Source organism: Schistocerca gregaria, chromosome X, assembly GCF_023897955.1.
Source record: "Schistocerca gregaria isolate iqSchGreg1 chromosome X, iqSchGreg1.2, whole genome shotgun sequence".
Classification (NCBI taxonomy): domain Eukaryota; kingdom Metazoa; phylum Arthropoda; class Insecta; order Orthoptera; family Acrididae; genus Schistocerca; species Schistocerca gregaria.
In genome coordinates this window covers 161177087-161198590 of record NC_064931.1, presented here as the reverse complement: position 1 = coordinate 161198590, position 21504 = coordinate 161177087, and the positions used below count along the sequence as shown (strand labels likewise).

Genomic DNA, 21504 nt, shown 5'->3' with positions numbered 1-21504 from the left:
GGGCTATTTCATTACCTTTTCTCTCTTTAATTGCTCATACCTGACCTATATATACGTGTCACAAGTTTTCTGAAAAAATAGAGAATAATAAATTGTTTTTTAAGTGTTCATTTCACTGACTTTTGTAGTGAGTGTAGCATTTACATCCATAGTTTCATTTATTCCTACATATTTCAGACTACAGAATTAACACAGATTATTATATCAAACTCTTAATTTTCAATTATTTAATTTAAATTTCCTGAAATTAGTGGAGCATGAGGGTATTACCTTCAAATACTCTTTTACTTGTCCTGTGATATATTATACACTGCCAATATCATGTGTTATTCTAGCTAATCTCCTTAGGAACAATGAAAAATGGATGCATGTAGCATGTAGGATGCAGAAATTATTACTTATACTGTAATTTATAATGTTGTAATTTAATTGCTTACAAACATTCCTCCTGTTGTGCTAGTTCCATCAGTTTACTGTACATAGACAAAAATTAAGAATATTTTTTGCAATATTCTATGATACTGTGTGTAAGTAAGATATTAAGTAAATGTAATATTAACACCTTTATCTCTTTGATTAATATGTATGCAAGAATGTGGTTTTTATATATGTAGTGTTTGTATAATTCCTGTCATAACAAAACTTACTTAAACATTTGTAAGTTAGAAAGTGGTTGGTACATATTCTTTCTACTAACCTTCTTGAAATCTCTTCTAGAAAGCAGCAGACTGCTAAAACAGACAGTGGACCATCAGCAAGCAGTGGAGAGCTTGTTAATAATGCATCCAGAACCAAGCCCAAGACTTACTCCTGCTTCTGTCCAAGATGTACCCACAATTCCCATTACCAATTTATTGTCAAGCAGTCTTCCTGTCACAAGTGTTTCAGAACAACCAGTCAGTGAAAAACAACCAGATCAAGTCATAGAAGATGTGCAGAGTTATTCAGAAAGGAAGAAGTTTTGGGAACAGATGACAACTGGTCATACAAAATCCTCTAGTACACAAGACGCTAAACAAGATAGTGGGCCATTGCCTATTCCAAAGCCTCGCTCAATAATGCTACCCGCACAGAGTGCTCCAAATGCAGCTACACTGGAGATGGGTGCAAAATCCAAATCCAAATGTGATTCAGAAACAACTTTAAGTGATCCCACAGTACAAATGGATCAAACAGCACTGGACAGCAAGCACTTACATTTCACTTCTTTAGATAGTGCAGACAGGGAAGGTTCAGAAAAAGAAGTTATAGATACTGTTGTTAGTCAACCTACTACTGACATTTCCTCTGTCATTCCAGAAGTTGATGGTGGTGAGGAAGAAAGTGCAATGAAGCCAGATGCTTCAGCAAATGATTACAAAGCTACTGATGTTGAACATGAGCCACAAACAAAGCTTATTGAGAGTAAAATTTCGAAACAGAGACACAGTATCTCTGAAGACAAAGTTTTTGAGAAGATACCACATGCCACTGCTGAAATAGGGCCTCTTTCAGAAGTCAGCACCAAAATATTGCCCGTTCGAAAATCAATATACGAGAGGTCAGTCTCACTACCAATGACAGACATTACCCCATTTGATCGCAGCAGTAGTGTACAGGCTAAAAAAAGGTATTTTGAAGCTCATATAAAGAAAGAAATGGTTGTAGAGCAGTTAATGAAACAGCCAGAGGAGGAATCTTCGCCTGAACATAAATCGATACACCATTCACCCGATGTAAGTGAAAAGCATACTGATCATGAAGCATTTCCTGAAAAGTCCTTCATGCCTGATATAAAATCAGAAGTTTCACATGCAGAAGCTACAATGAAATCGCTTGATGGCAAAACAGTTGAATATGTGGATTTGAGTGCACTCAAGGATACAGAAGACAAAGATGCTCCATGGATTACAGAAGAAACTGATGCAACCAGTTATAAAAAGGGTGTAAAAGACATACGAAGTGTCTTTGAAAGTAAAGATACATGTAAAGAAACACAGTCAGTAAAGGCTAGCCATATCACATCACAGAAATTCGACACTGAATTTGTTGAAACACATCAGGAAATGACTACAATGCCATCAGAAATTTTCCAGGAAATTTACTCTCCTGAAGCTCCTATTGGTATGGGAGATTTGACATCTGGTCCGAAGGAACAGTCTGAGCTTATTCCTGATTCTGATATAGACCAAGGTTTTAAAATAGATGACGTTCTGCAGTATAAAACGGAATCTATTTCAAAACCATCAGATTCCTTAGAAGTACATGTTGATAAAAGTGAAACAGAAGAAACAGAAAAAGATATTGAAGAGGAAATTAAGGAACTAGAAGTTCAGGAAGGAAAGATATCAGCCCAGGATGAGTACAAGAGCTCCACTGTTATTGAAGAAGAACCAATACCTTTAATTAGAGTAACTTACTCAGGAAAGCAAAGAACTGATAGTGATAGTCCAGGGGAAAGTGAGGACACAGCATCAGAATCTGATGTTACACCAGAAGAGGCACGAGGTGAAGAACATCCACTGTACCAGCCTGAAGAGCACATACATGACACAGTGTGGGAAGTTCCAGTGCAAGAAGAACCACAAATAATCCAAGAGGAAGTGACCCAAGAAATGTCTGTCATCAAACAAATCCCAGTAGCATCCACACATTCAGAAGAGCATATGCACATTGGAGATGGTGCTCCTCACCTAATCACAAAAGAGCAGGCAAGAATTTTAGCAGAAGAAGTTATTTATAGCATTGAAGAAGAAGTTTCAAAACGTGATGATTTATGTTTTCGAAGCGAGGCTAGTACATCACCTCCAGTCCCTCCTCCTGAAATTGCCGAGACACAAGTTACTGAGTACTTGCGACATCTGTCTGGTAAAGAACAGCTTGAGCCGAGGGAAGTTCAGCTAGTGGAATCTGTTCTTGCCAGGAAACACAGAGAACAAATAAAAAAGTTCTCTAGGACAGACACAACGTCAAGCATAGAAATTACAGATGAAGATCTACGAAGCAGTGGAGTTGATACTGATTTATCACCAGTTGAAGGTCAGTTAGGCAAGTATACAACAGTTTCAAAAGAAGAAATTCCACATGATAGCACTAGTTGTGATGGGGCACTGGATGACAGCTTTGAGCCTTCTATCGATTTAGCTAAACTGGAAGCTGCAGAAGCGGTAGAAAAAACATTAGCAGAAGTACGTGAGTCCTTGGAGGCGGCACAAGAAGAGTTGATTGAAGAGCATAAGAAGAAAGAAGATTTGATGCAAAAGAAGAAATCACCATCCGAATTTGAGTTTAAAATGCTAACCTTTGAAAACAAATTTGATGAACAAATTGAAGAATCCTACTCTGAACAAGTTAGTGCCTCAGTTGATTATATGGAAGCAAAAGAAGATGGCAGTATGAAAATGCAAGCTACTGACATAGCATTGACTGAATCATACGATTTAAAATCTGATGCTGAGAAAATACAGAAACAAGAAACAACTATTGCAAAGGATGGTACAGAAAAACAGGAAAAAACTGTAACTGAAACCTCAGACATCAGAGACACCAGAACTGTGGAATCCACAATAGAAGACATTTCGATTTACAAAAAGGATGATTCTCATTTATTAGTAGGGAAAAAGATTTCTGCAAGCTTTTTAGATGAGGAGGCTCAGAAATTAACAAGTGAGACCAAGGAGACTGAGCTGAAATCAAAAAAAGACTTATTTTCTAGTAAAATTGTTAAGGAATCAGAAAAAACAGATAAGGTGTCAAAGGACAGAGTTGATACTAGCAGCCAGAGAGAAGAAGAAACTGATGGTGTTTTAATAAGAGACAGAGATGAAGAAATGTTTGCAAAAATGTCAGTTTTAAGGAAGGAAAAGGACCATAAGCTCGAAGAACACATTGAATCACTCAGTGAGGCTAAGTCCAAAACTGTAACTACAGAAGAACAGTCTACCTCACACTTGATTCAAGAATATGTATTTGAAGCTACTTCAAGCTCACAATCATTCCAAACTGATATGGAAAGTGATACAGACAAAGAGAGTAAATCAGAAGACCCTGATATGACAAGAAAAACTAGTAAACCAGAAGCTACTGTGAGTGAATTACAGAAGCCATCAGTGGAGTTTAATTTACATTCAGATAAGAGTGGGGCATGTGAAAGTGAACTGAAAACTGGCATAGATGTCTCTGAAAGTGGAACAACAGAGGCAATACAGACAGAACATTCTGCTGAGGTGCAGCCGGAGTTGTCAAAACAGGTTACTCATGATCAGACAGAATTTAGTTACAGTGAAAAACTGGAACATTCTTCAACACAAGATGAACGTACAAAATCGCCAACGGAAGTACCTTTCAGTAAAGAGCGGGATTATTCAACTGAACAGTCTGATGTAGAAACGCCAGTGGTAATGCGCCGTCATCAACATGAGTCATCAGACCCTGCAGAGTGTGTGACAGGAGTCACTTTGCGTGCAGATAGGAGATCTGGAGCAGATTTTGAAGCTTGGTCAAGTTCAGGAGAGAGCCATTATCAGTCTTTTGAGCAAACTTCTGAAAGTGGTCGCACCTACAGTAGACCTTGTTCCTCAGATGTTGAAGTTTTAATTGCTGGTGTTGGCAGTGGAACAACTGGATCCTCTGAATATGAGTCAGCTCTTACATCAGCAGAATATTCTGCTCGTTCTGCAGCCACATCACATGAATACCATACTGCAGTTAGTTCTCTTAGTTCTAGGGAATCAATGAAGTCTTTAGATTCTGAAAGTTCCGGCCACTTGGCAAGTATAGAAGTATCAAGTGAAGCATCAGAGACCCTAGTGCCATCAGCACTGGAACTTGAAAGGGATATGGATGGCATGGTTGGATCTGTTGTAATGGATGAAGATGATCATCGTGATATGGATTTCACAACAGAAATGGATGAAGCAAAACTAACTCAATCATGTCACCATATAACTGCTTCTCACATTGCTGAATCAGAAGCATCTGACACCATATATGGTGCTAATGGGAAAGAATCTGGAGCTGATGAATTTCATATTGATTCTAGGCAAACAGAGGGGGAAGAATATGGAAGAATTAGTCCATTTGAGGTAATTAGTGAATCTGATATTCTTGACTACACTGGACAAATATTTATGCCTGAAGAAGAAGTAAGAGACCAGACTTTAGGTTCCATGTCCGATGAAGGAGAAAGACATCATTGTATGAAACGTTCTCATGAAATGATATTCCAGCCTGAGCCACGACCAGTTATCACAGATAGCCCATTATCAGAAACAGGCACTGAGATTCAGGATGATAGGCTTGGATCAAGTGTTGAAGAAAGCAGCATGTTGAGTACATCAAGTACTTCAGATGCTGGTGCTTTAAGAACTGTCATTGAAGTACTAAGAGCAGATATTGATAAGATGGAAGCATCAGTGGCTTCAGAACCAACCATTATGACTGTGTCACAGGTGTCACAATTAAGTCTTGAAGATGTTGATATGATAGTAGATGCTTCACAATCATATGTGGCAGATTCAGGTACAAGCACACATCCACCACCCTCATCTGAACAAGACACGCAACTCTCGTCAGTCACCATAACAACATCATCTGTCGATGAATATGGTATCCAGAGTGTCTGTACACAGGTGACATCACAGTCACAGAGTCCTGTTCTTGATGAATCATGTGATCATTTAGCAATAAAAGACACTGGTGTTCATGAAAGTAATGGTCCTACTCAAGTTGACTACATTCCTGAGTATGATGACTTTGAGGATGTCAGTAAAAGAGGCTTAGGGCATAGGCGCAAAGAAAGTACTAGTGCATTTGCACTCTCTTCTGTTGTAAGTGATACTAAGCATGAGAAGGTATGCTATCCAGAAACTGCTCCTTCAAAAACTGGCATGTATGCATTTGGTGACATGGCTGAAAGTGATAAATATAAAGATACAGGACCATTGACACTCAAAGAAGTTAGTAGTGATGAAAAGAAAGATATTGACGAGTCAGAGAGGTCAGAAGAAGAATCATACCAAACAGAAGCAGATCAAGGTTTCCACCGTGATTTGAAAGAGGGCAGAATTCAACTAGAAGATGTTTCTAGTATTGATGAAGATACTGAAATAGAGTTCAGAGAGTTGGATTCAAGCAGGCCTCAATCTCAAGTTAGTAAATCAGATTCTGATGGGCATAGGCCTGTGTCATCAGGTTTTTCAGATGACCGACCTGATTCTGAATTAGCAGAGCTTCTAAAACAATGTTCTTCAGATGGAAAAGATTTTGAAGACCCTGTGGAAAGGCCACTTTCACCAGAACCAGCAGAAGAATGTGAACTGAAAGGAGATACACCAGAATTATCATCAGTGGCTCAAGCAAGTGTAACTGAACTAGAAATGGAATATTCAGGTGCCTTCAGTCGTGCAGCAGAATATGCATCACATGTAAGTCCAGTACCAGAAGAACGTATGTCGTATGATGTTGTCTCTGAGGAAGAGACAACAGATGCTGGCATTACAATTCAGAAAGATCCACAGTTTTTGCCTGCAATACAAAGTGTACACCCAGGGACTGGCGTTGGTGATTTAACAGCTGAAAAACATGAAACAGAGACAGGTGACCGTCCTCTTAAAGAGAGGCGATATCAGACTCGTGATATAACTGTTTCATCACCTAATGCAATTCCAAATATAACTGTTACACAGCACATGACCCCACTTGTTGACAGAGACTTTCACTACCCAGATCTAGAATGTGAAGAATTAACCAGAACATTACCACAAACACCAGTGTCCATATCAAGCCAAGCATCTTCAGAAACAGAGACTGACCAAGGACGGGAATATGTAGTAGATGAAGAAAGAGCACCAGATTTCATTTCTGAAGAGTCAGAACAAGATGAAAATGCAGAGGATAGAGTTCACGAATCACGTTCAGCAGATGAGGCATCAGGAGCGGAAGAGAAGACTATTTATGAAACCGAAAAGAAGATAGTCTCTAAAAGTGAAGTAGGTTCACCTGCAACTGAATCACCGGCAAGTGATTCGTTTGAAATGTTAGAGAAACCAGATTTAACTGATGAGTATGTTGTTGTGGAAGAAGTGGGTAAAGAGGCAGAGGAACACGACACTGAAGGAAAAAGTGTACGCATACAAAAAGCAATACAGACAATAAAAGCACATTCACATAAGCCGTGTGACGATGACACAGTTGTCGTTTCACCACCGGCACCAACAACCAAAATGACACAACTGAAGTACTATCCAGAAGCTGGTGCAGGTGATGATGTTGGCCCATTTCCTTTTGAAGACAGTCCTCCTAGTGGCGGTGCTGCAAAGAAGCCTGTGACCAGTCAGGAACAAAATGGGGCAAAAGCTGGTAGTTATGAAAGTGAAGAAAGTGGCTATGAAAATGAAGTAGAAGCAAATAAGAAGTGGATGGAAATGCAGTTTCAAACAGAAACAGCATCAAGCTCGTCATCTAGCTATGGATATGAAATGGAATTTGAACGTGCACCACTAGAGGACATAAAAGAAGAAGAAATAAGTGAGTTTGATCAGAGTAGCAGCAAAGTTGGTAGTATTGGAAGTTATCAAGCATCCACAATTGGAAGTTTTGGCAGTATGAAGGAATCACTCAGCAGTACTCCTGAGTACGACGTCTTGGCTGGTCGTAAGTTTTTTAGTAGATCAGGAGAGCATGATGATGTTTCAATGAGTTCTCTTCAGGAGTTTGAACAATTAGAACATCAGTTAGCACTTGAAGCTGCTCGCAAGAAATCACACGGGTCTCAAGATTCTCTTAATGGTAGCCTCAGTAAAAGATACTCATCAGCTCGTAGTGTACAGGGAGATGACATATCACTTTCTTCATTGAAAGAGTTTGAAGGGTTAGAAAGTGCATGTATTGAAGCTGCTAAGATTGAATCACGAGCAAAGGAAGAGGAAGAATCGTTGCTATCTGAGATCGAAGAAGGTCACGAAAGTCAAGTGTCTGAATCTGAAAGTTGTGAAACTATGTCTGTAGGTGAAGGAAAGATTGGAGGTGAGTCAGTTGACTCTGACGACTACGAGAAGAGAATGTTTGAAATTGATGAAATTATTCGACAAGCTCAATCCAATGTAGAAAAATTTGCTGAAAAACGGGATAAAACTTGTGGTGAAGATCAGACTGAGAGCAGTGTGTTGGAGAGAACCGAATCTGTTGATCGTGGTGATTCCTTGGAAGAAGTTGCTCATGTCCCTGAGCTCGACCTTGACCAACCAACTACCCAACACACTTTGCCGGAATCACCGAGGCGATCGACATGTGATATAACAGATTCGATGAAGAGCAGTACCGATTCACTGGATCTGCGGACTGTCGAACATCGAGACTCGTCGCGTGCCAGCACAGATTCTCTCGATCTTAAAACAGTTGCAGAGAAGTCAGGAGATCTGATGACAGGTAGCACTGATTCTATAGAGATGCAGGCACAAAAGGGATATGCCACACAAGGTGATTTAATGACTGATTCCATAGAGTTACTAGCTGATACGATGGTCACAGCTACTTCTACTGACTCTTTAGATGTGCTGGAGACGACAGCAATACCTCCTGGAATTACTATGTCAGATTCAGTCGAGGAAGAAGAGGAAACATCTGTACAAGGCCAAGGAGGGATAGGTTCAGGCTCGGGAGCTCATGACCGAAGCAGCTCCAGTGGTCGTGAAGGGGATCTAAGTTCATCTGGTAAAGAAGATAACAGTGGTGATCATTGTGGAACCACTCCTGCAGGAGCAGATTTAATGCTTGGAAGCACTGATTCATTGGAACCGTCCAGCTCTACAGCAACTCATGCAACATATCAGTATGAAACTGATTCAGTTATGTCATCAAGTTTTACTAGTGGAGGATCTAACACAATGGTTTCAAGTACTGACACCCTTGACCCAACTGCAACAATTACTAGTGGAATAAACACAATTGATCTTGTAAGTGCTGCAGCACATTCTGGTTTATGGTTTGAAGAAAGTAGTGGTTCTAAGACTCTTATAACAGAGGGATCTGAGGCAGACTCAGAAGGTAAAGTTTCTCTTACAATGCAAAAGATTGTTTCATTACCTCCTGAAGTACAGCAGATGTCTGTGCGTGCTTCAGATGTTCACAGTGCACTAAAGGAGTATGTGGAACAGTATGTCTTGGAAGCAGCTGTATCACAGTTGCAAGGGACTGATACTGAAGCTACAAGTGATGTCAAACCTACTGTTGGACAATTAACTGATTTGCCACATGATGGTACCCAGACACCATTCACTGACTCAGAGTTTTCAGAAAGAAGTATGCAAATAAAAGATAAGAAGAAATCAGACTCTGGAAAATTGGTAGAACCAGTCAGTGGCACAGGACTTGCATCCCTCCAGCTCCATTCCTTGCCTTCAGGGCTGCTGACACAGCATACCTCTGTTACTCATCATGTTGTTCCTTCTACCCATGGGGCCGTAGTTGTCACCCAGCAAGGAAAAAGCACTCCCCACCTAACAGGTAGATCTCCCACTAACTGCTCATTACCATAAAGAATACTAGCTCAATTTTACCTTCACATTTTGTTGTCAAAGTCAATGTTTAAAAGCTGGCATGAAGATTTATCTCAGAGCAAATTGTGTAATCTTAATGTGAAGGTAATCTGAGTGTATTCAGCAGTAGTTCCATAATAGTCTTCCATATGAATGAAATTGTCACAAAATATAGGTTGTAAATGGTACAGTATCCTCCAGTAGATGCTGGTTATTCCTTTAATTTCCAGTGGCAGTATTATTATGCAAAGTAATCAGTTTTATCTATTCTCAGTACATTTCAGATATACATGTTAATTCTATGAAGGGGTTCAAAAATCTAATGACAGTATGTATGTCTCATATTGCAGATTTGTAGCTCGCTGCATCATTTTATAACAGAGAATCTGAAGACTATCATGGATTAAAAGAAAAGTGTGACTAATCAGTAGTATTTTGTTACAAAGCTTTGTCTCATTATTTCCTTAACTTTGTACTCATATTGACTAACAAACCTGGTACTATAAAGTTATTTGCCTTTTTACCAGCCAACTAAATATATATTAAGCAAAATTTCAGATATAAAAATACGTATTTAGCTGTGCTGTAATATGTGTGGTCTTTGCAAGAAGATACAATTCATCTGGAAACATCAAATAAATCAGTATAACATCCTATTTATTTTACTGTTACTGAATGACTTATCACAGTATACTCCATATTTTACAAGTTCTCCACTGCAAATAAAGGATATGCACTTTTATGCATGAAAGGTGACTGAACAGACAAATAGTGAGGCAATAAATTGGAAGAGTGGCCGGTTGTATCAGAGGACTGCTTTTAAACTTGACTAGCTACAGAGTGTTAACGAATGTTGTCAAAGTGACTGACAGCCAGTAAGCCTGAAAATGAGTCTTCTATAAATTTAGTGATGGCAATGAAAAATCTATGCCATTCAATTGGTTCATATATATTTAGGCTTACTATTCTCATCTGTCACCCTAATTTGAAGATGTCAGTAGTTTTATGTGGGCATTATGTACATAGTGGCACTTTATGATCATATATATGCCTTTTCTAGGGTTTGAACAACTGTCTTGTTTATTTAAGTGTGGTTTTCTTTGATTGTTATGTATTTAAAATGCCATAATTGAGGGAAAGTTATTCAGAAAGTTATGGAAGACTATTTCATAATGTGTAGATGTGTAGTTGTGATGACTTTCTAAACCCTTCTACCTTTCTGATTTTTTATTCATATAATTTGCTAACTAGGATGATTGAGATGCAATTCCTGCCATTTGATTAACTTAGAAGGATTTGAAGAAATTTCATTTATACCACTTGTCCTAAAAGAAAACAAAAAGTAAGATGATGCCAGAACATTTAGGTACTGACTGACAGGAGGAATACAATAGATGATGTAACCTCATAATGAAAATATTAATGACCAAAGATTAAAGAATTGTAATTGATTCAAAAGAAGTCATTTTCCTCCGTATGACTGTTTTTTATTTGAAATAAATACTTTATTTCATTTCATTTGCAATTAGATAATTTCAGCCTCTTGGACATTATCAAGCAACATTGCACAAAAATTATGTAATATGCTTACAGCATGTCATGATCTACACAGCTGTCTGAGAAAGAACATGTAATGGCATCTGTAATATAATTGCAATACACCTGTAGTAAGTATATCCCACCTCAATCACAGGTGTGTAGTTCTGTATTTAGAAAGAAAGAAGTGCATTCTTAATGTTGGTTTGGACACTATACCAGCATACATGACACACTAAAATAGCCAGTATATCTCTTCAAATAAAAACGCATGGTGTGGACAACATCTTAAAATCAAATAGGATGAAAGTATCAGGTAATTGCAAATGAAATAAAGTATTTGTTTCAAATAAAAAATAACTTCATTCAGAAAGATATCTTCTTTAAAGAAATTTAATGCAGCTATACACCCAAACAAAACAAGACAAATGAAAAGTGACAGAAAAATTAGTTATTTGCGGCTCTTGATAAAAAAGTGTACAGAGACAAAGGCACACTAATTGATAGACTGAAGACTTTTAATGACTCCTAATTAATATAACTTATTTATTTATGTACTGATTTACTAATCTATCCTTTCATCCGGGGATCATCTTACAATAATGTAGGCTTTGTCATAATTATACAATGAAAATAAATGGCTAAAAAATATAAATACGTGTGTAATATATAAGTATGCTTTATGAGGATTGAATAGGAGGTCAGCTGTGGCCTTCGTGAAGGAACCATCCTGGTATTTGCTTGAAATGATTTGGGAAATCCATAGAAACCCTAAATCGGGATGGTCAGACAGGAAAAGCTACATTCTCCCAAATATGAGTTCACCATCTATCAATGCACCTTTTGGCTGGCACATATTGTACAGTTTTCTTTGATATAACACAGTTTTACTCTTCATTGCTGTGTACATCAAGGGCATTCATTAATGACTGAGGAACCATGACCTAACTTCTATACCCATTTCACTCACTCCAGTCCATTCAGAAATCTGAATCCAGCCCATTCAGAAAACTGACAGTTCTCCATTTCCTTCTTCATGTCCTCCCTTCAGTCCATGTGAAAAACTGAGTCGCTGTTCCCTCATGACAAGTGAAATGTTGGAGGATGACAAGACATTACTGCCTTGCACTATAGGTCTTGGCATATGATTTTCTTGCAAGTATTGTAATGTAACAAGGTGATGTAGATATCTCCTTTCATTACTAACCACTACTGTGAATCCTATAAGTAATCTTTTATTATGCAGTATGAGTCACTTATTAAGAATGTATAGCTGTTTTTTTCTGTAACATTAAGCATTGATGATAAATTTATAGATTGTGTAAACAAGCACAAAGTTTTTAGGGCTGAATACTCATTGTCAGATAACATGGAATGACCACACAAAGATACTGGCAAAATGGATGTCATCAGAATGTTTTGCTCTTGGGTACTAACATCAGCTTTTAACAGCCAGTGTCTTGCAGTGACATGCTATTCCTACATTTACATACCTCTTAGCTATGAAATTATTTTCTGGGGATTGAAGGCACAAAACAAAGATATAATTTTTAAGCTGCAGAAAATGGCTGTAAGAATAATAGCTAGAGGATCACTGTAAAGAACTGTTATACAACTGGGTATCCTTGCTGCACCAAATGAGTACATCTGTCAAGCTGTTGTGTACATCCGGGGAAATATTACTAAGTATTTCACTAATAGTTCTACACCTAATCACATGACAAGTGCCAGTTTTGACTTTCATTTTCTAAGGGGAAAGAAAAAAAATTAAAATAGCATTTTGTATCAGGGAATAAAATTGTATAATAAATCGCCAATGACATGCAAAATACTACTAATATATATATATATATATATATATATATATATATATATATATATATATATATATATATATATTAGTAGTATATATAAAAGTAGTATTTTGCAGCTCATTGGCGATTTATTATACAATTTTATTCCCTGATAGAAAATGCTATTTTAATTTTTTTCTTTCCCCTTAGAAAATGAAAGTCAAAACTGGCACTTGTCATGTGATTAGGTGTAGAACTATTAGTGAAATACTTAGTAATATTTCCCCGGATGTACACAACAGCTTGACAGATGTACTCATTTGGTGCAGCAAGGATACCCAGTTGTTTAAACAGTTCTTTACAGTGATTCTCTAGCTATTATTCTTACAGCCATTTTCTGCAGCTTAAAAATTATATCTTTGTTTTGTTCCTTCAATCCCCAGAAAATAATTTCATAGCTAAGAGGTATGTAAATGTCAGAATAGCATGTCACTGCAAGACACTGGCTGTTAAAAGCTGATGTTAGAACCCAAGAGCAAAACATGCTGATGACATCCATTTTGCCAGTATCTTTGTGTGGTCATTCCATGTTATCTGACAATGAGTATTCAGCCCTAAAAACTTTGGGCTTGTTTACACAATCTATAAATTTATCATCAATGCTTAATGTTACAGAATTGTGTTTCCTCTGTATGCTAAAGCACATACCGTTTGTTTTCTTTATGTTCGATGTTAATTACTGCCCAACTGTAAACATCATTGAGAGTTCCATTTGCTTTCTCTAATATGAGTTCTGGTGTTTTATCAGTGACTATGATGTTGCTATCATCAGCAAAGGGAACTTTTCTCCATGTCTTATACTGTCTGGAAAGTCATTGATTTATATTAAGAACAGAACTGGACCCAATACCAATATACTACCTTGAAGAATACCTATAATTATAAGTTTCTTGTCTGACAGTTGCTTTACTAAAAATGTACTATCAGCAGATGTTTGAACTATCTCTATTTAGCTGATTGTTTTCCAGGTAAGACTGGAACCATTTGACATCTATTCTTCCTGCACTTAGTGCTTCTAGCATATTTAGTAGTATTTTTGGTCAAGTACCAAAAAACCTTTGACAAGTTAAAGAATATGCCTGTAAAACAGTCATCGTCAAGAACTTCAAGTACCAATTTTGTGAAGTCTGTAATGGGTGATGTTGTACATCTTCAACTTTGTAAACCAAACTGTGCTTTGTTTGGAAGCCTATATTCATTTGTGCGACACAATAGTCTATCCTTCAAGTTAGTTTCAATTATTTTTGAGAATGCAAGTAGTAACAAAACCATCATTTAGGTTTCAATACTCTTAACACGCCTCTTCTTTTTTCTTTTTTTTTTTTTTTTTTTTTTTTTTTTTTTTTTTTTTTTTTTTTTTTTTTAAGCAAGGGCACAAATTGTGTATGCTGCAGATACCCTGGAAAAATACATGACTAAAGTATTCATGTATTATATTTGGTAATGTGGCTTGTATGCTCTCTATGCATACCTTTGTAACAGAGACAGAAACGATTATCTACATGTGCTGAATGCTTATTTTAAAAAAAAATTATGTTTTGTCTTCCTGACTTTAAGCTCTATAAATCATTGTGGGTGCTCATTTTAGGAAGATTTTGTTACAACTTCTCTGCATTACAAAATTTCACAACTCCTGATAACTTGCTATTCTGACCCCATCTTTGACTTGTATGTTGTTGCCCTACCACAAATATTTTATCCTAGGTGAATAAGCCAGCATTTCCTGAGAGCAGTATGCCAGTAATAGTAACTGAGTATACTCAGCTACACAGTTCTTGTTTTCATGAAATGTGTGGTCACACATATATACTAAAGAAAATAAATTGTGAATGACTCCCTCCAGTAATCACCTGTAAAGAAATTAAATAAAAGAAAAAGCACAAAAATCAGTTACAAATGCATGAAACTCAGTCTGTTACTTCTGTAAATAAGTGTAGAGTGATACATGCATATGCTTCGACTGTGAGTGGAATTTTTCATTCTTATGGTCCATTACCAACAAGCTGCAGTGCATAAAAGATGCTATCCATTGATTTATGTATCTATCTCAACATACCAAAGAGTGAACAAGAAATTTTCAGATATCAGCTGAATACAGGTGTTGCATTAAATGACATGTGAAACTTTGTGCTGGACTGAGGCTCAAACCCAGATGCTCTGCTTCTCTAGATCAGTTGCCTTAACCACCTCGGTCATCCAAGGATACCTTCCATCCACCCCACATTTCCACATGCTGCACATTACTGATGTAATGTTCTCTACCCATTATCCGCTATTTGCTCGCAGCTGTTCTGCTGAGATCCAGAAGAGTTTGCATGAGAGAATGCATCCACAGAGAAAATGTCATTTTGCCATTATGCATATATGTACATATTTATTTGAGTGGTGTCCATTCCTTTGGACATTTGGGGTGGACAAAAGGCATGCTCAATCCCAGTCTGCCACAAATTTTCACATGTTGCTGTTGCATGTAATGCAATGCTCATATGAGGCTGAGATTTGAAAATTTCTCTTTCATTCTTTACATGTGGCTGCTGAATCATACAAATGGTGTCTGTTCTTTTGGATACATCTGAAAGAACAGACACAATACATGTAAGTGTGAATATGAAAGTTACAACACATGCAGCAAGCATACACCTTATAAAAAGAAAAAAAGGGAAGGAATGTTATAGTTTAATGTCCTGTAAAATCAAGGTCATCAGAGACTTTGATTATTCAGTTCAACAGGTTGTAGGGGTGCGGGTGGGGATGGGAGGGTTGAGGGAGTGAGGGTTATGTGATTTTTGGGAAACCATAGGAAACTGAAAATCAGGATAGTTGGATGAGAATGTGATCCCCTTTTCTAATTGTAAGTCTTGTGTTTTAACCATTGTGTCAGTTCGCTCTGTTGAAGTTCAGTATTCACCATCAACAAGGCAGTTTAGTGGATGTCACAAAATGTTCCTGATGTGGAAAGCAATTGTAAATTTACTCCTTTCTGTCATTTTAAAATACTTTTATTAGTTGCTGTTTTTCATTCTCTGTGCAAGTAAGGCCATGTAAATCATGGAGAAACTTAATAATAGTTTTCTTTAACACATTTCATACAACCAAATGTATGGTTTGAGTCTGTACTTCACTGTATACATAACTGTGCATGTTTTGAATGGTGGTGTATTTTTGTGACATTTCCAGATGTTGATGAGTGGCACATATAATATAGCTGATATGAAGTCAACTGCTGTGATGAGTATTTGTGTACCTGTAAAGTGCACATTTTAACTATCTTATCTTATTTCAGTGGAGTTATTTCCATAATTCCAGTCTGACTTATCGTAATTAGTAATTTCTTTATTATTTTTGTTATCACTTTGTCTTATCATGGATTCTGAGCTTATCAGAGTTTTCAGTTAATGACACATGACATGGAGGTGTCTGTAAGTTCATTTAATGATTATAGTTGCTTCCACTAAATGTAATATTTTACCCAGTGAATATCCTTCCAACTGGTATAATAGACTTTTGTTTCATACCTGCTCACTCATGTTATCTGCTATCATTTCTACATGGAAGCTTTTAAATAGCAAAACTTCAAGATAGAAACTCTATTAAGGTGAAACACAAGAAGATTCTGCATTAGAATACAGCTCAATATTGGCTAGAGTGCAACACTGTTGTAAATTACAGTTCCTTATACAGATAAGTTGGCCCCTGTTTGTTGCAATTGAAAGTTACTTTCACTATTATCGAATGTCTGGAGGCTGTCTTATGTTGGTATGTTTAGTGAATTACCCCGAGTAACATACCTGAGATACATAAGCACAAGTACTATCTGTTTTTGTTACCTACCTACTTGACTGTGAGAGGCTTGATTGGAAAGTCTAGGTATTCTCTATGAAGGAAACATTGGCAAGGGATAATGTGCGGAAGTGACACACTTACCAATATAAAACATATGTAGAACTGCTGTTACTTAATAATTATCACATATTCAGGAACTGATGACCCTGTAGTTTGGTCCCTTTACTCCCCAAACCAACCAGTCATTACATGTTCAAACATATAGCAACTGATTAGTGTTGAAAACAACCGCAGTATACACTCAGCCTGTGGCCCAGTTCGACATGTTAAGGTGGTTATCGTAGCTGCCATCAGTTGCACAGCATTCACTGAGTTGCAGATTGTGGCTCCAACTAGAAGGAATGGTACATGTAATGTAATTTTTGTGCTCCTACTTTGTTCTTTATGCCAAATAGCAGAGAAGGGGGAGATGACAGGTATTATCCATGGTATTTTAACCAAATGCACAATTTGCAGCAATGTCAGTAGAACTGATAATGCCATCTGATTTTGAACCGAGGGGGATGCCTCACTGACAGTGTTAAGTGTTTATGTGGCAATCCCGGTTGTGACTTCTTGGAGTTGTTCCAAATGGCAGGAAGCTGTATATAGTTCTAAATTACTTTGAGTGCATTATGAATGAGAGGCAATGCCCAGTTTAGCATATTTCATGTAAATCCATACAAGGGTTTATTACTTTAGGTAGCTCTCTTATTGTTTGGGTTGAACATTGTTGCACTACTCTAAAAAATAACTGTGTTGGAGCAAAAGAATTGCTACCAGTTAAAATATTTGTAATAAATTCAATAAGCATCTGAAAAAATACTGAAATGTAGAGAGCTTTTGAAAAGTAGTTAGGTTTGGATAATACTCCCAAGGAAACAACACCAACTTGACCTCTGATTTTAAGGAGAAAAAGCACACTTGAAAGGTATCAGCCCCAGTGATCAATCCCACATGAAAATTTAGGCCATAAATCAGACAGTGCATAGTAACGACCTCTTAAAATTTCAGCTTTGAACTTTCATGTGCTCTAGTAGCTCGTCACTCATTGTGCCCCACTGTAACCTCATAATACCCACGTGCAAAGTGCTATATGGGATGATGAAACTTCCTGGCAGATTAAAACTGTGTGCTGGACCAAGACTCGAACTCTGGAGCTTTGCCTTTTGCGGGCAAGTGCTCTACCATCTGAGCTACCCAAGCAAGACTCATGACCCAGCCTCACAGTTTCAATTCTGCCAGTACCTTGTCTCCTACCTTCCAAACTTCACAGAAGCTCTTCTGTGAACGTTGCAGAACTAGCACTCCTGGAAGAAAGGATATTGCGGAAACATGGCTTAGCCACAGTCTGGGGGTTGTTTCCAGAATCTCATTCTGCCAGCGAAAGGTAAAGGTCCCGAGTTTGAGTCTCAATCCAGCACACAGCTTTAATCAGCCTGGAAGTTTCATATCTGCACACACACCACTGCAGAGTGAAATATCTCATTCTGTATATGGGATGATGACAACAACAGCCAGGTGAGGGAAGAGGAGGTGACAAGTGAACACATTTGCTTTGAAATCTTATGAACAAACATGTTATTCCATACAAAAAATAATATGTAACGTGAGTACATAATATGTCAATCTCACACACATACACATTATACATCTACATCTACATGGATACTCTGCAAATCACATTTAAGTGCCTGGCAGAGGGTTCATCGAACCACCTTCACAATTCTCTATTATTCCAATCTCATATAGCGTGCAGAAAGAACGAACACCTATATCTTTCTGTACAAGCTCTGATTTCCCTTATTTTATCATGGTGATCGTTCTGCCCCATTTAGGTCAGTGCCAACAAAATAATTTCGCATTCGGAGTCGATAAATGACAGCGTCATCTGCAAACAACCAAAGACGGCTCTCAGATTGTCTCCCAAATCGTTCATATAGATAAGGAACAGCAAAGGTCCTATAACACTACCTTGGGAAATGCCTGAAATCACTACTGTTTTACTTGATGACTTTCCATCAACTGTGACCTCTCTGACAGAAAATCGCAAATCCAGTCACATAACTGAGACAATATTCCATAAGCATGCAGTTTTACTATGAGCTTGTGTGGTACAGTGTCAAAAGCCTTCTGGAAATCCAGGAATACGGAATCAACCTGTAATCCATTGTCAATAGCACTCAGCACTTCATGTGAATAAAGAGCTAGTTGTGTTCCACAGGAACGATGTTTTCTAAACCCACGTTGACTGTGTGTCAATAGACCGTTTCCTTCTTGGTAATTCATAATGTTCGAACACAATATATGTTCTAAAATCCTGCTGCATATCGACATTAAGGATATGGGCCTGTAATTTAGTGGATTACTCCTACTGCCTTTCTTTAATATTGGTGTGACCTGTGCAATTTTCCAGTCTTTGGGTACGCATCTTTCTTCATGGGAACGGTTGTATATAATTGTTAAGTATGGATCTAATGCATCAGCATACTCCGAAAGGAACCTAATTGGTATACAGTCTGGACCAGAAGACTTGCTTTTATTAAGTGATTTGAGTTGCTTCACTACTCCGAGGATATTTACTTCTACGTTGCTCATTTTGGCAGCTGTTCTCGATTCGAATTCTGGAATATTTACTTTGTCTTCTTTTGTGAAGGCCTTCATTTCGGAAGGCTGTTTTTAGTAAATCTACTTTGGCAGCACTGTCTTCAATAGTATCTCCATTGTTATCATACAGAGAAGGCATTGATTGTTTCTTGCTGCTAACATACTTCACATACGACCAGAATCTCTTTGGATTTTCTGCCAGGTTTTGCACAAAGTTTCGTTGTGGAGACTGTTATAGGCATCTCGCATTGAACTCCGTGCTAAGTTTAGAGCTCCTGTACAGGATCACCAATCTTGGGGATTTTGCATCTGTTTAAATTTGGCATGTTTGTTTAGTAGTTTCTGCAACAGCGTTCTAACCCATTTTGTGTACCAAGGAGGATCAGCTCCGTCGTTTGTTAGTTTATTTGGTATAAACCTCTCAACTGCTGCCGATACTATTTCTTTGAATTTAAGCCACATCTGGTCTACACTTATATTATTAATTTGGAATGAGTGGAGATTGTTTCTCAGGAAGGTGTCAAGTGAATTTTTATCTGCTTTTTTGAATAGGTATATTCATTCAATGTTATTTCAAGAGTATTGATAGGCTGCAGCTATATAAACACCTCAAAATCTAAATGAATAAACCTAAGTAACTGAAGAAATGTTATGAAATGAAGTTAATGATTTCTGATTTGCAAATTAATCATGTCAATCACATTGAAGAGTAGGGCATCTCGTGCAAATGTACTTCTCTTTAACAGCACCAGCTTTAAAATACAAAGAAAACAATGCACAACAGTGATTTTAAAGGCTAAATAGCACAACACTACTTCTTTAATAGCACACCAAATTGTTTCATGCACTTACACTGCATTGGTGAACAGCAACATAAAAACTGGCACCAACTACAGGTTAGAAACTGCACATTTTGACAAAATGAACAAAGCATGTTACCAATGTCACAACAGTAATTCACAAACCTCTTATTCACTCCACAATATAGTACTTAGTACTCAAGCTGCAGGCAGCTGCAGTGGGGTGGAGCATGTGACAAATGAGCAGAAAATTTAAAATCTGTACTTTCAAAAGGTCATAACTGCATACAACCAGAATTGTGGCCCAAATAGTTGTGGCTATTTATTAAATTTTTTTCCAATTTTTGCTAGTTATTTAGTACTATAATTTGTTTTAGAGATTGTGAACTCACAGAAGTTTCAAGATGTGGTATTGTGTCTAGGATAAATTCAAAATTGATTTCAAATATATCCCATGAAGTGGTGGGTGGTTGAAAACTGTGTGTCCCAGTGGTCCCAAAGTAAAATCACAACTTTACAACAATTGATTGTTTACTTTTTGCAACAGATTATAGGGTCTGGAAAGAGACTTTTTTTTTATTGTAGTTGATAAACTGGGTGTTTAGTATGTGCCTACATGTTGTGACTCATTTTCATGGGTGTTTGTGCTATATACTGAAATACTGATTCAGGGTACCCTTTCTTACCTTATCATAATGTTAGTTAACATTCTGACAAATGGATCACTACCAACACTATCACATGGTTACACTCTGGTAGGAAATTTGTGATTTAATCTGTGTCTACTGATCAAGACCTCATGTCATTTGTTCTCCATCTATGTACAGCCAAATTTTAGTGAGAAAATTCTTAGATCCTGTGGTTAGCTAGAAAAATATTTTCAAACATCTGGTCAGATTCTGAAAAGACATCAGCTTGGTATACGGATTAGCAACTGCCTCTAAATGTCATATTTTGTGTCTCATGAACAGTCAAATAACGGCTCACAAATGGAGTCAGTTCTCTCATACATAAATATAAATCTACTGCGTATCAAATGAAATAAAGATTCAGTTGAGGGTAAAATGACTGGTAGGTTCATTATCCAAATTCTGGGGAACTGTTTTTGTCTGTTAAATATTTTAAGAACAGGTAATGAATTTCTCATGTAGTATGTGGAATCCTAATCACTTGGAATAACATCATATGTATACGAAGAAGTGTGCTGTGAATTGTCACAGATTTCTTTCTCACAGGGTAAAACAATGTAGAAATACGGTAGATTTAGAACTGACAGACATTCTTAGAAAAATAAATCGTATCAAAAATTTTTAAATATTCTTAGATACTGTTATCATAATCAATTCTGTTAATATTCTCCAACCCCCTACA

At 37.4% G+C, this 21504-nt stretch overlaps 1 protein-coding gene across 1 annotated transcript in view; it reads left to right on the top strand.

Moving 5' to 3' along the window:
- Positions 1 to 21504, top strand: part of LOC126297950 (titin-like) — an 817179-nt gene that overhangs the window by 755765 nt on the left and 39910 nt on the right. Inside the window, exon 40 of the mRNA XM_049989271.1 lies at positions 718 to 9483. Within this exon, the coding sequence (XP_049845228.1) occupies positions 718 to 9483 (8766 nt within the window). The remainder of the gene's footprint in view (positions 1 to 717; positions 9484 to 21504) is intronic.